Source organism: Pistacia vera, unplaced genomic scaffold, assembly GCF_008641045.1.
Source record: "Pistacia vera cultivar Batoury unplaced genomic scaffold, PisVer_v2 Contig184, whole genome shotgun sequence".
In the NCBI taxonomy this organism is placed as follows: Eukaryota; Viridiplantae; Streptophyta; class Magnoliopsida; order Sapindales; family Anacardiaceae; genus Pistacia; species Pistacia vera.
In genome coordinates, this window is record NW_022195938.1 from 929,225 (window position 1) to 945,030 (window position 15,806).

Here is a 15,806-nt window from a genome sequence, read left to right on the forward strand (position 1 = left end):
CTGAATTTTTTTATTATTTCAAATTTGTGTTCTTTGTGCCCACACCTCAAGTGATGTCTTCACCCTGAACTTGTTTTTGCTGGTGTTCTCACATTGAGTTGCGATGTGCCCATCTTGTCTTTAAGTGACTACTCAAAGTAAAACCCTAATTTTCTCTAGGGTTTTTCTATATAAGGTTGCCACATCATGTTTTTCTTTACCTTGAACCAAAATTGTGCCGCTTAAACACTTTTCTCTCAAATTCCTTTCAATTTTCTTCTTGTTGAATCTAACGAGTGTTGATTTCTTGACCAATGGAACACAATAATCATGCATTGTCGACATACGCCAAACCACAAAATCCAAGAAGAGATCGAGAGAAGGTCAGACCTCTCAAGCAGTTGAAGGTGCGCACTCAATGTCCTCCAGTGAGAACATTCCTACAAACACGCAATCGGTGTCAAGCTCTCCAAGTGGTAGTTCGTCGTCCTCTGATGTGCAACCAACCAAGAGGAAGAGACTCATAAAAAACTCCCCTGCCAAATCCAAAGGGAAAAAGAAGCAATCTGAGGCTTTTAAAGGAAAGAAGAAAATGAAAGCTACTCCTCAATTTGAGGAATGTTGGTAAATGCCAAACTTTTAGCTCTCCTTTATCTGAGTCAACGTTTAAGAAAAAACATTGTTCATAGACCCATTGTGTGTGAATCTAATGTCAAATTGTTTAACTTTCCTGATATTGCGTATATTATGAATGAGAGGCACTGGGGAAGGTCTGTTGAAAATCCCATCTCCCATTGGCAAGCCTTTGTGCAAGAATTTTTGCAAATTTTAGGAAAGATCTTGATCAGGTTAGTTTGCATAAAAATCAAGTCTGTGTTAGAGGTACTTTGATGGAATTCACTCTTGCTATGATTAGGACTCATCTTAGATTACCTGCTATGGAAAACCCTGATGATTTGTCTATTAATCCTAATAGTTTAAATGAGATGGCTAAAGAACTCATTGGTGGGTTTGTGACCACATGGCTATCATGTGGCTACCTTGCTACCAATGTACTTCTCCAAGTGATTGATTTTAGCGTGCTAGCCGCTGCTTCATTTTGTATAGTGATAAAACTTTCTCTTCTCTTTCTTAATGTTCCAACCCCCCTACCATGGATGTCCCATCATCCTCTCATGCTGCTCCTGCCAAATCTAACACTTGGCAATCCAAGATTCTTAATTTTTTATAGGGTATTGAAAATAAGATTTATGATCTTCACCCCACCTTGAATGCTCGGGTGGATTCCTTAGAAGAATTGGTGAAGAATACAAGGGCTGTTGTTCAAGGTGATGGTCATGATGATGTTGCAAATAATGGCCTTACTGATGATCAAAATGCCGATGAGGCTAATAAAGAACAAGAGCAACCATAGATTGATCCTGTTGGTGTCTTTGATGCTACTGCTGTTGATGGTATTGTCCTTGAAAATGAAGAAGAACTTCATCTTAATGCTACTCATATCGTTGATCTTGGGGTTGATCAACATGACATTAAGGAAGAATCTCTAGTTGATGTTCCTGCTACTGACACTCAAATTGAATACATTCCTTCAACAGACATTCATGTTCAAGATGTTCATTCTGGTGAGACAACCCCTGTTGTGCCTGTTCCCTTTATGATCTTGAGCCAACTGAGTCAAATCAATTGCAAGCTTCTGCTTCCTCAAGAAATCGTGGAAAAACAACTGCTGTGAAGAAGCTTCCCACAAGGAGATCAAACAGACATAAGGGTGTTTAAAGGCAAACATTATGAACAAAGTGGGGGAGTAAATTGCTGAGTTTTAGTTGTTCTTGCTCATTCTTGTCTCTGTTGTTGCTGTTTTTGCTTGGATGATGAAATTGATGGTGTGATGACATGCTATTGATGTGATCACCTTGAGAAGAGAACTATTGGAAGGTTTTTTAAATTTCTCTTGCTATTTTCTCCTTTGCTTATTTAGTTGAACTGTGATCTAATCAGTTTATGTTTCTTGCACTTTATTTTTGCTTTTATTAATTGATTTTTTTTATTTTTTTAATTTTTTCATGCATATTTGAATCTTGTTTGGCTCTAATTTTGTGAATTGAACTAACCCATTTACTCCTAATTGTTTATCTCTTGTATGTGATTTAGTGCATTTGTTTAGGGGCAGTTCATATATTGAGAAGGAGTTTTGCAGTCATGATTTTGATTCTTATGAGATTTGATTCTCGTTGGATTTTTAATTTCTTGTCTCCTGTTATTTGATTGAAGTTTTGTTGAGACAGGTATGTTGGTGAAAATATTGTGCTTTGTTCATAAGTTTGATAAAGTGGGAGATTTTAAGTATTTTGTCAACACTAGTATTAGTGTGGGGACTTCATTTTGTTTCATGCATAATCATTTTCAGTTTCATCTCCAGTGTCATGATTCTCTGTTGATGTGACCACGCTCAGTTATTTATGTTTTCATTCATGTTGTGTGGGCACATCAGAGTCTGTGTGATGACACTCATCTGCTAGATATTTTCACAACATTTATTGCGATCTTTTTTCATTGATGTGATTTTATTCTTTACTAAGATATGTGTTTGTGGTCCATGTACACTTGTCATTTATTCATTAGGTGTACTGAAATATTATGTTTGCCTTGACCATGGTCCCCAACAAAGTTTGTGGGAACTTTCCTAAACAGGCAAAACCAAAAAGCAACTTGTTGGCTGCTTTGTCCCCCAGCTTTATATGCCTATTTTCTATATATTCTCTAGGGGTGTACAAAAGAAACACCTGGAACTGGAACTGACGGGTACCCGGGATCTGATTCCGGTTTCGGTTCCTACTCAGAACCGATAGTGACAGGGTAGGTTCTGGTTCCAAAAAACTGGAACCGACACTGTGTGGTTCCGGTTCTGGTTCCACTGGGTAGGAACCGACAGGTACCTAGGAACCGAGACTAAAATGAAATTATATATAAATCTAGGGATTTATGTGATATTTTACACTGAAAATTTAAATTAGGGCAGACTAAAATTCCCAATTCGACTCTTTAACCCTAAACACCAAATTGAAAAAAAAAATCATTCACACTTTTCTTTGGTTTTTCATCACAACAACAACAGAGCCCTAATTGGTTAAGGATTGTTACTTCTCCCTCAGCTAATTGGTTAAGGATTGTTACTTCTCCCTCAGCTCAAGTGGAATTCCTTCAGCTCCAGCACTAGGTATCTTGTTTTCGTTTCTCTTTCTAAGACCCACTTGAACTCTCTTCTTCTAAGACTTTGTTGTGTTGACGCTTGACGATGTGAAGTAAGTTTTTTCACAAACACTTTATAGGCAATCCAATAGGCATCATTCTTGTGTTTAAAAGTTGTGAAATGCAAGACCCATGTGCTCACTGCTTCCCAGTATGTTGACTTACTTCCCCATCCTGTTAAGTGTTAAGTGTTGACGAATCTGTATTATTAAATTAAATTCGAAAAACAAAATAAATAGAGAAGAGAATAATAGAGAAGAGAATAACACAATTGGACCTACAAAATGAGACTTGCAGCCAAATTTGACTTGGTGGTTGCGTAGGAGACAAAAATAGTTGACAGATTCTTGGCTGTGTTGGCCTGTTGAGAGCTTGGGGCACAAAGCCACAAAGTTAAGGCATTACTACATTAGGGCCCCAATGGTCCACCACTTATAATTAAAAAAGATAGCACAGATAGTTTGCAGTGCACCAAGTTTTATGTCATTGATAATGTTCATTGTTGGATAGATTGTATCTGATGGTAATGGTTTAAAAAGTAGAAAATATTTACACAGTAAAAAGGTCAAAAAGCAAATGTAGTGGTGGCAAATGGAAAAGTATAATTAATGAAATTAGGTTGGTGTGATGCTGAATCTGGTACATATATAATGGACTTATGGACACATGCCCACTTGCTTCAGTGATTGTTTTAGGCTTTCAACAGTGACAAATACAATAATGATTTTGCTTGGCCTTGCCTTGGCCTTTAACATGTGGTAACAAGTAAGCTTTCTTTTTAAAAGATGCACCACTTGGCAGCTATGTGTATGTCTACACATATCAAGACAATAGAAAGAGAATGGTTTAGTTAAATTTTTTTGGTGGTCCTTGTCCACTTGTTAATTTAAAGACAAATTTGTCCTATTTATACATGTAATTCCGATTTTGTTATCTCCTTTGGATACTTTATAATTATTTCATTTCTTTCAATATCATATTTTACTTCTTGCATTTATCATTTTATCTCTAGTCCTTCAGTTCAATTTTTCTTTCAAATGTCATCACAGTTCCATAGATGTTGAAGCTTTATTTCAAGGTTTTATTCATTTATTGTATTGCAAATCAAAGAAAAGAAACCATCTTACATTGTGCATTCAGATGTTAATTGTTTAATATGAATTGAATATGTGATTTAATAGTAAAGAATTTGGAATGTACAATAATGTCTTAAAATAAAGTTAATTTTTGGTGCCTTACTATGTACGGCTATGTTGGGAAAGTTCATCCTTTGATGTACACTAAATTAACCATTTGGAATTAGACATAGTGAGTTAATTCATTTGTTGTTATTTATAATATACTGTTGTTAGTTTTAGACATTTCTATGTTGTGAATGTCGCTTTCTTTTTTAAAATAAGATCTTTATAATAAATTTAGCCTTTATAATTTATATCATGATTATTATATTACTTATATGCTGATTGCTTAATTCTTTGTAGGAACAATGTCATCAAAGAATATTGACATTGAAGAGAATATCTCAAATGTGTGTGCGCAGCCCAAGCAATCCAATGTGTGGCAACACTTTGAGAAAATTGTCAATGAGACAACCGGCATAGTAGACCGAACAAAGTGTTTGTATTGTGCAAAGATGTTGGTGTTTAATGTGATGAATGGAACTTCTTCTATGCATAAGCATTTATCCAGTTGTGAGAAACGCCTAAGCAATGTAGATAAAAGCCAAACACTTATCTCAACTTTCAAGACTACAAACAAAGAAAGAGCAGAAAGTAGTACGATTAGCACTTGGAGATTCAATCAAGAAGTGTCTAGGCAGTTGCTTGCTGAAATGATTATTATTATGGAAGAACATTTTCGAATGGTGGAGCAGCCACCATTTAGGAGATTTCTAAGTTCATTGCAACCTTTGTGGTCTGATATTTCTCGCAACACATTGGCTAGGGATGTTGTGAAGCGTTTTGATTCTGAGAAGGTTTTACTGAAAAGTAAGTTGCACTCTCTAAAGTCTAGGATTGCTTTGACTATTGATATATGGACTTCAATTCAGAATATTAGCTACTTATGTCTCACTGGTCACTACATTGATGATAATTGGGTTATACATAAAAGAATTCTCAATTTTGTGCCCATTAGTAGTCACAAGGGAAGGGAGATAGGGAAAGTGGTTGAGAAGTGCATTTTCAATTGGGGTATTGAAGATAAAGTGTCCACTATAACAGTTGATAATGCTATCGCTAATGACGTGGCAATCGCTTACTTAAGGGGCAAATTAGCGCTACTTCTGGATGGCGAGTTCTTCCATATAAGATGTACTGCTCATATTATGAATTTGATTGTAAATGATGGTTTTAGTGAGACAAAGGATTGTATTAGCCGAATTCGTAATTCGATTAAGTATGTGAGGAGTTCCCCTACTAGAGCCGAAACATTTCAAAGATGTGTGAAAGAAGAAAGGATTGCTTATAAAGGTGGTGTGTGTCTTGATGTTGCTACTAGATGGAACTCCACCTATTTGATGTTAGATGTTGCACTAAAATTCAGGAAAGCTTTTTAGAGGTTGGAAGATGATGATCCAAATTATGTTATAGATTTGTCACATGATACACCTTCTGATGAGGATTGGGAAAAAGCAAATGTATTTGCTAAATTCCTCAGAAAATTTTATAAAGCTACAACTAAAATGTCGGGGTCGAACTATGTGACTTCTAACTCTTACTTTCTTGTACTTTGTTTGAATGAATGGGAGAAAGACATAAATCCAGTACTTAACAACATGTCAATGAAAATGAAAGAGAATTTTGATAAGTATTATGGAAGTGTTGATAGATCCAACATGATGGTATTGATTGCAGCAGTTTTAGATCCTCGGTTTAAAATAAAATATGTGGAGTGGGGGTACAAAAAGATTTATGGCAATGATTTTCAAAAGGTTGGGTTGATGTATGGAAAGTTGAGAGATTTGTTACAACGGTTGTATGTTTTTTATGTGGAGGTTGTATCAAGTTTCCAAGAAAGCCAAGTTTCCGCTTCTTCCCAACCTACCGAAATTGGTCAATCTTCAGTTACTGGTGTGAGTTGTGATAATAGTGACTACGACCCCTCCTTAGATGAGTATGAGGAGGAGATGAAGGTAGAGGTTCATGATATGACTAAATCAGAGTTAGAAATGTCTTCCCAGGAAGTCTAACTTGAACATACTAGATTGGTGGAAAGTAAATGCTGTAACGTATAAGGTTCTCTCACATATGGCAAGAGATGCGTTTGCCATTCCAGTATCTACAGTTGCTTCTGAGTCAGCTTTCAGTACATCAGGTCGTGTACTTGATCAATTTCGGAGTTCTTTAAGTACACCTGTTGTGGAAGCATTAGTTTGTACACAAGATTGGTTGAGATATGCATATACCCCAGCTACTTTTGAGGATTACTTGATAAATGCAGAAAGTTACGACTTAGGTAACAATATAATATCAATCTTTTATATTAATATTTAGTTAATTTATTCCCAAATAATTGTATTCAATATTTTGAACTTACTAATTGACTTTCTTGTATTTATTTTGTAGAAATTAATGCTCATGATGCAAGCAATTTGGAGCATGGAGAATGAGATGTTTTCAATTTTTCATATTTGGATTTTGTTAATTGTTATGTTACTTATTTTATATGTTATGTAATTTCATCATTTTAATTTCGGAGTTTGTAATTTGTAATTTCTGATTTTTCTAACGGATTATTGTAATTTGTAATGTGAAATCCTTAGTTTCCGTATAGTTGAATTGGAGGTGGAAGGCTTAAGGCTTTATAATGTATTTGTTATTTTATTTTTTGTTAACAAGTGTCAGGTGGGGGGGTATTTGTAGGTTTTTAAGGTTTTTTGTCATTTTATAAACTTTTGGGGGGTAAAAGTAATTTTATAGGGTACCCGGAACCGGTTTCGGCTCTGGGTACCCAGGAACCAAACACCCCTTATTCTCTATGTCAATGCGCTTTAATTAGAGAGGCTTGAATATACCTTTGTATCATCTCTGAATATATGATGGGGTTTTTTTTGTTTTGAACTAAGTTTCTCTATGCTTTGGTAGGCTTAAATTACCTTCTTAACTCTCTTTTGTTTGAGTTGTTTTCTGGAACATGGTTCCATGATTGCTGCTTAGACGTGTTCAAGCTGCTGAAGCTAAAGTGTTCTTTCGGTGTTGAACATTGAGAGGAGCTCAAGGGTGACCAGGTGATCTTGTGGAGTGAAGCTAGCTATGGTGGCTTAATGTCCAACCCTAAGAGTGAAGATTGAAGTGTTGCCTAAACAGGGGATGTTTTGCAATTGATACTTGTCTTTAGCTTCGTATTTGAACACATAAGTATCTCATAGTGGATTTGCTTCTTCTGGACTTGGTCCTATGGATGTAAGCAAGTTGTGAAACCATGTAAAAATGAGTTGTGTTCTTTATTTTATGTCAGGGATGACTTACTTATATTGATTATCTTTTAAACAACTTAGTAAGCACAAAGTGAACAAGTAAACCCATTCCGCTTAAGTTTTAACAACTTGGTAATATTTTAAAACTTTCAAGGTGCGTTTGGTTTAGGGAATGTTTTATTGCTGAAAATGTAGGATTACCAATAAGATAAATTACCTTGAAGATTATGGGAGAATGTTATATCAATATATTTGGTTAGATTAATGGGTATAAATAATTAAGATGTTTGGTTAGGAAGAATAAAATATTATCGACAGAAGCTTTTACTAAATTGCCCTTTCTTTTTAATATCATTATAATATTATTATTGTATAAATAAATTACTTTTAACCCCTTATATTTGAGAATTAACTAAAACACCCAACAACAAAGTATAAATTTTAACAAAATATCCCAAACCACCCAAGACCATAACCGGCCGCCGGCCACCACTACCGATTGCTGGAGGCAGTCACCGAAACGGCGCACAACCAGTGAGATTTGGCCAATCATGCGCCGTTTTGGCTGTTTCTAGCCAGATCAAAGGCCGAAATCCACACCAATCTAATTGTTTCCAACCAAATTGTTCTAGTCGTTTTTTGCCAGATCCATGGTGATCTAGTCGTTTTTGGCCTTCGATATGGCCAAAAATAGCCAAATTGGCGCACAGTTGGCCACATCCCGCTGATTGTGCATCGATCTGACTACTATTGCCGGTGGCCGACAGTGGTAGCTAACGTCTGGTGGTGATCTTTGGTGGCTGGAGATATTTTGTTAACTTTTATACTTTTTGTGGCTAGGGTGTTTTAGCTAAATTCTCAAATGTTGGGGGTCTAGGTAATTGTTATTTGGTAGACATTTAAGGGCAATTTAGTCCAAAATGGCTTTTATTTAAGGGAAAATTTGGTAAAAAAAATAATAATAAGCCCGGTAAAAAATGATTAACACCCCTGGACTAGGTAATCTGATAACCCCCAAAATGACCAATAGTATTCACTATTGGGAATGAAACATTCCCGTAATTTTATATTACTGTCAAACCAAACAAAGGAATGTCTGGAATCAAAAATAGATAATAGGAGTTATATGCCCACAACCCTCACAAAACACAGCCTTAGGGGTGATGACACCAATGAGGTTGAATTTTTTTTAGCCTTTACGGTTAAATAAGAGGACAGTGATAGTGTGTCCTCAAACAATTCATGTGATGTCTACAAATGGCAACAGAAGGCTTATGACAAGATGTATGAGTCATGGTTTAAAGCTATCAAGAAAATTAAATCTCTTGAATCCGAAAAATCCTCTTTGATAGAAGATAAGATATTTTTTAATGATAAAATGAAAGTCTTATTTTATGATTTGTTCAACAATGAGCTTTTGCTAAGTCAAGCTTTAAATGAACTAATTAAGGCCAATGCCATTTTTGAAAGGTTAAATGCAGGTTCATACAAGCTTGATGAAGTTCTTGGCCAAGGGAAAATTTTTGGTGATAAATTGAGTTTGAGTTTTTCTCCTGGTGCAAGCACATCCAAGCCTGGTGTGACCACATTCGTCAAAGCTTTTAAATCATTTCCAAAATTTGTTGCTACCCCTTGTGATCCATCCTTGAAGGTAAAATAGTTCACTCCATTCTGTCATTTTTGTCAAAAGAAATGTCACATCAGACCTAAATGCTTTAAACTCATTTCCTACTTAAAAAAAAATGTCTTGGAAATTATGATTTTCTTTCTCAATAGTCACCACATCGATCTTTCATGTCACCACACCAAAAGGATGTTTTTAAATCAGAAAAGTGCGGAGACCCAAGTTAAGTGCTAATTGCCTTGTTACTCATAGATGAATGCTTGCATTTTGGGACGACCAATGGTACTTTGACAATGGTTGTTCGAGACACATGATAGGTAACAAAGCATTATTAACTAATCTTGAACTTGTGGAAGTCGGCCATGCTACCTATGGTGATGGCAAAAGAGGTAAGATTTTTAGAAAATGCTCAATAGTCATTCCTAGCTTCCTAATGCTAAATGATGTGTTTTATATATACAATAAAACCTCTTTATAGTGATACTCTATATAGGAATAACCTCTATGTAATCATAAAAAATTATGGTCTCAACTTGAGCCAGTTATAAATAAGAATAAATTTCACATTATAATAAATTATAATTTTTCTAGGTCCCATCTTAAAAAACTTGCATCCACATAGTAATAATTATATGTATATTGCAAAAAATATATGATATGTTACATTAAAAGTTTAAGATGAAATAAAATATTTATCTAAAGTTGTTTGGGACAATGATTTCTGCTTTAAAATTGTTACCATATCTTTTATCTTGTGGGTACGTAATAAGCCGCCAGCATGGACACTTTCTTGTTGAAGCCAAAATAATTCTAGCTCTCAAGCATGTTCAGAGCTTCTTAGCATGAAATTTTTTGTATTTCCATACTATCATCCTCAAGATTATATTCTTCCTCTTCTTGTCTAATTCAAGTAATGATTTCTTCTTCAGTTAAAACATACACGACTTGTTGCTCATTTGGATGATTAAGGAAGACATTGCTACCCATTTGATTAGGGTAGTGAAGTTGTCGAATCTGATCACTCAATTTTACAATGACTCTTTGATATCCATTTCCGTACTATCTTAATACTACTAAAACAATGAATTGAAATCCTAATACTACTAAAACATGAATTATAAAATAAGAAATCAAAACAATAATTCTTGTAACTACACCTCTATTAAATTATAACCTCCTTATAGTAATAAATTTAATTGGTCCCAACATTATGACTATAGAGAGGTTCTACTGTATATTTCACTCATAACTTGAAGCTCCAACTTTAGGCCAAATAAGGATCTGAATCCTCTAACGGTGCCACCGCTTGTCTCCCTTTATTAGAAATCCAATAAACTCTTCATACAAAGGTCTCCTTGTGATATCACATCAATATTAAATTCATTGGACATCTAACACACCTAATGATTAACTTAACTTCATTTTAACAAAACTGTCTCATAATAGAACACTGGTCAATCTCAAATTCTTCATAAAAATTCCACTCACCAAATCAATCTATAATTTTAATAGGGCACTCTAGACATACATATGTTGTTCTAGTAAATTCTTCAAGCGATTCCAAAGTCAAAAACTATTTAAAATGTGATTTTCTTTCAAAATTGTCATTTTCTAGGATTGATGTTGCTAACTTGAAAAATTCATATAAACTTAACCTTTAATTGAAACCTCATGAAGCCTTCAGAATCAAACTAGACACCCAATGGAATCACCTGAATTTAAAATCATTCAATTTGTATAAGTATGGATGCACTAAATCATTTCCTAAAAATACATGTTATGCAGAAAATGTAAATTCCAAAATTTGCAAAGCATATTTCAAAAATCCATAAAAAATACAATACCCAAAATTTTTTAGTGAAATAAAATTTCAAACACTCCTCAAGAAGTCTAAAACAAAATATCCAGATTTTAAGCTTCAATCGAAAACCCAAAGTTTAGGTAAATTTTTCGAAAATCCAAATAGTCAGACTTTCACATTTTAAACTTCTATATCCAAAATCATATCTTTAACAAGTTTTTGTGTAAGAACAACATATATATTCTACCCACATAAAATTATTGAAATCAAACTTCCCATTTCAGTTTGACTTCATGCATTTGGTACTCAAACATAAACAACACAAATCAAAAAGAGTTTTTCAATCAATTGGATCATTAATCACCAAAAAGGGAAATATTAAGCTTTACTCACCGCCCATTTGCTTAATCTTCCTTCACTCTTTTCGATCACTGGAATCTGCTGGCCGACAACCCCTTTTTCAGCCACCACTATCGCTTTCCACTCTTCTCTCTCTCTCTTCTCGGTTTCTTCCTTTCTCTTCTTTTTTTTCTTTTCTTTCCTTCTTCTTCCTTCCTTTCTTCTTCTTTTCTTTTCTCTTCTTCTTTCTTTTCTCTTTTCTTCTTATTTCTTTATTTTCTCCTTCTCTCTCTTCTGCTTCTTCTTGATCTTTCGTCTTTCAATCAATCGCTATCAAACAATTTTTTTTGCTCCCCAAAGTTTTCACACGATCTCATATTAATCCCTATTATCACCTCAACATTTTAATTACAAGATGACCCCTAAATTGTCACCCTTTTCCAGACAATCCAAAAGTTTTAAATCTTTTCAATTAGGACCCAATTTTAATATTCCAAAAACTAACTTTTGCACTCCCGTTCTCAAACGTGGAACGCCTGTTCCTCTCCCCAGACATGTTGTTCTAAGCATGGAACACTCGTTCCTCTCCCCAGACATGTCGTTCCAAGCACGAAGAACACTGTTCCATCAAGTCATTCAATCTTCTAGAATTTTAGAGGTTTCCAGGCAAACTTGGAACGCCTGTTCTACTTCATTAAACGGTCGTTCCTATAACATGTGAACAATATATTGAAATTGTATAAAGCCTTAAAAGCTGGCAAGTGTCTTCTTGGGGCGACATGTCAAGAATTGAGTTTAATAGAAAGAAGTGTACTTGATGAAAACCTTATAAAGTGAAAGAGGTTGTGGGAGTGTTGCAAAACAATATATTGTATTTTAAAGAAGTTTGATGAGATAACTCGAGTATCGGTCCTTCTAGAAAGACATTGGAAGTGAGATTAATGTTAGTTAAATCCATTGGAGGATATTATAGTAAGAACAAAATAAGGTAAGGACAAAGTAATATGGAAATGCAAGACCTATGAGAGGACTCATTATCCACATATTCTTCACGTGAGTAAATTTCGAGGATGAAATTTTCTTTAGGGGGGAGAATTGTAACCCTCGTGTTTTGGCTATGCATGGTATATTGTTCACATGCTATTAGCAAGTCGTTCAATGACAATAAGCATTCCAAGTTTGCCTAGAAATCTCTGAAATTTTAGAAGAGTGAACGATTTGATGGAATGTGTCATTCATGCCTGGATCAGCATGTCTTAGGGGAGGAATGGGTGTTCCATATAAAGGAACAAACGTTCCATATAAAGGAACAAACGTTCCACGTTTGAGAACGAGGGTGCAAATGTCAATTTATCAAATATTAAACCAAAGTCATAATTGAAAATATTCAAAACTTTTGAACTGTCTAGAAACGGACGACAAATTTGGGGGTCGTCTTGTAATGAAAATGTTGAGGTGTCAAGGGGTAATATAAGATCATGTGAAAATTTGGGGGGGGCGGGAGAGCTGTTTGATAGTAGACTAGTAGTTGAGATATTTTTATTAACAGTAATCGACTAAAAGAAGAAGGATTGAGAAGAAGAAGAGAAAGAGGAGGACAAAAGAAAAAAGAAAGAAAGAAGAAGAAGAAAGGGAAAAACAAAAAAGGAAATAAAAGAAAGGAAGGAAGAAACCGAGAAGAGAGAGAGGAGTTGAGAGCGATGGTGGTAGCTGAAAAAGGGGTCGCCGACGAGCAGATTCTAATGATCGGAAAGAGTGAAGGAAGATTAAGCAAACGGGGTGGTGAGTAAAGCTTAATATTTCCCTTTTTGGTGATTAATGATTCAATTGATTGAAAAACTATTTTTGATGTGTTGTTTATGATTGAGTACCAAATGCATAAAATCACACTCAAATTGGAAGATTGATTTCAATAATTTTATGTGAGTAGAACATATATGTTGTTCCTAAACAAAAATTGGTTAAAAGTATGATTTTGGATATGGAAGTTTACATTGTGAAAGTCTGACCATTTGCATTTCCGAAAAATTCACCTAAACTTTGGGTTTTCGATTGAAGCTCCAAAATCTAGATAGTTTTAGAATTCTTGAGGAGTGTTTAAAATTTTATTTCACTTAAAATTCGGGGTATTGGATTTTTGAAATCTGCTCCGTAAATTTTGAAATTTACATTTTTAGCAGAACAGTAATGTTTAGGAAATGATTTAGTGTATCTATATTTATTTAAATTGAATGATTTTAAATTCTGGTGATTCCATTGGGTGTATAGTTTGATTCTGGAAGGTTTCATGAAGTTTCAATTAAAGTATGAATTTTTCAAGTCAGCAACTTCAATCCTAGAAACAGTTTGACAGTTTTGAAGGGGTTAAAAGAAAATCACGTTTTAAATAGTTTCTGACTCTGGAATGGCTTGAACAATTTATTGGAACAACATACGTGTATCTAGAGTGCCCCATTAAAATTATAGATTGATTTGGTGGATGAAATTTTTATGAAAAATTCCAGAGTGACCAGTGTTCTGTTATGAGTCAGTTTTGTTAAAAAGAAGTTAGTCATTTGCTGTGTGAGATGTCCAATGAATTTAATATTGATGTGCTAATCATGTATTTTTGAAGTTGCAAAGCGTATATGTTATGTTTCCAGATTTCAAATGTATGTACATATGTTTTTATTATGAAACTGAAGAGGAAAGTTTTATAAAAGTTTATCCAGAAAAATAGTTTTGCTAGCTTTCCACATGGATGAGACTCGGGGTGATGGGTGCACCGAAACCCTATGGGATAGGGAGGGTCTGGACGGGTCATCTTAGTATTACTCACTAATGTGCTTAGAGAATTTTAACTTCGTTTCTAAACGTTAGTTCCGTTTTATAAGTCAAATTTTCTGACTACTCATTTTTTTAAAGACACTTTCGACCTAATAACTGACAAAATCAGGCCCTTAAATCTTTTCTCTTTCAACTCATTCTCTGACCCATTATCCAAAAATCCATCCTCAATGTTACCTCATTAATTGTGTATAAGCAATAATATAACAACCTTGACGGCTAAGTCGGGTTGAAATATTTACAGAACGTTTTCTACATAACTATGCTTTGTGTATAAACACCGCTGACACAGCCCATCAAATGATTAAAAGATGCCTATGGTTGCCTCTTGTTTCAAATCATAACTTTGTAGGACAGAAAGAAGAAAGCCTTCTTGTCCAGGACTAACTTCTTTATGCATTTCTTATAATACATATATAAATTTATGAGGGGTGACGAAAACCGAGAGTAGAAAAAAAAAAAAAACAATTAGCATTTTCTAGCCCGTTCCTTCAATCTATTTTAGATTGTAAGCATGCAAAGATGCGGTCTATTTTCAACAAGCCAACCAAAATCACTAGAGAACAAGAGCATCAAGGAACCACCGTCATAACGCAAAGTCCCATCATTGTTTGTTTAAAAGAACAAATAAATAGCAAATTCATAAGCAAGAAATAAATCACAAATGAAATAATGATATTAGATGGTTTAAAACACATACCTTAGTTCCCTTTTTCAAATTACAACCTTGTAAATAAACATAATGTAAGTATTTTGTCAACTTATGATTTTAGTGTAGTAACACTAATCGTGGTGTGAGCACTTCATTTTGATTTTTACACAATCATTTTAGTTTCATTTCTGGTGTGACAACTCTCTGTCGATGTGATCACACTCAATTAATTATGTTTTCATTTATGTCATGTGGGCACATCAGAGTCTGTGTGGTCACATGCATCTGACAGATATTTTTCACAACACGTTCTGTATTTTGTTTTCAATTAAACTAATTTTATTCTCTTTTGAGATATTATTTGTGGTCCATTTACACATGTCATTATATAGAAAAATGTGCTGGAAAAGTTGTTTTGCCTTGTCATAGTCTCAAGAATCTTTTCCTAAAAAGGCAAAACAAATTTGCTTTTCATTCGCGTTATTGTCCCCCAACTTTTGGTGCATCAATTCTATATATTCATCTTTATATCTTGTCTCTAAGAGGAAGCCTGAGTATGCCTCTGGAATTCTCTGAATATTTTGTTGAGGTTCTTCTGTTTTAAACTAGGTTTCTCTTATGCTTAGGTAGGCTTAAATTGCCTTGATCCTTTTTCTTTGCTAGAGTTTGTTCTTTGAACGTGGTTCCATTGTTGTTGCTTGGAGGAGTTCAAGCTGCTGAAGTCGGAGTTCATATTTGGCGTTGAACCTTGAGAGGAGCTCAAGGGTGACCAGGTGGTCTTGTGGAGTGAAGTTAACTATGGTGACTTGATGTTCAACCAAAGAAGAGAAGATTGAAGTGTTAACAAAAACAAGGAGTGTTTTGCAACTTGTGCTTATCTTTTGCTTTGTATTTGAACACATAAGTTTTACATAGT

At 34.6% G+C, this 15,806-nt stretch overlaps 2 protein-coding genes across 2 annotated transcripts; both read left to right on the forward strand.

Annotated features, from left to right (window-relative positions):
* The first annotated feature begins 4,717 nt into the window (after positions 1-4,717).
* LOC116126818 (zinc finger BED domain-containing protein RICESLEEPER 2-like) lies at positions 4,718-5,788 on the forward strand. The gene has a single exon (XM_031412491.1). The coding sequence runs from the start codon at positions 4,718-4,720 to the stop codon at positions 5,786-5,788; it is 1,071 nt and encodes a 356-aa protein (XP_031268351.1).
* A 126-nt stretch (positions 5,789-5,914) lies between these two features.
* LOC116126819 (zinc finger BED domain-containing protein RICESLEEPER 2-like) lies at positions 5,915-6,421 on the forward strand. The gene has a single exon (XM_031412493.1). The coding sequence runs from the start codon at positions 5,915-5,917 to the stop codon at positions 6,419-6,421; it is 507 nt and encodes a 168-aa protein (XP_031268353.1).
* The last annotated feature ends 9,385 nt before the right edge of the window (positions 6,422-15,806 follow it).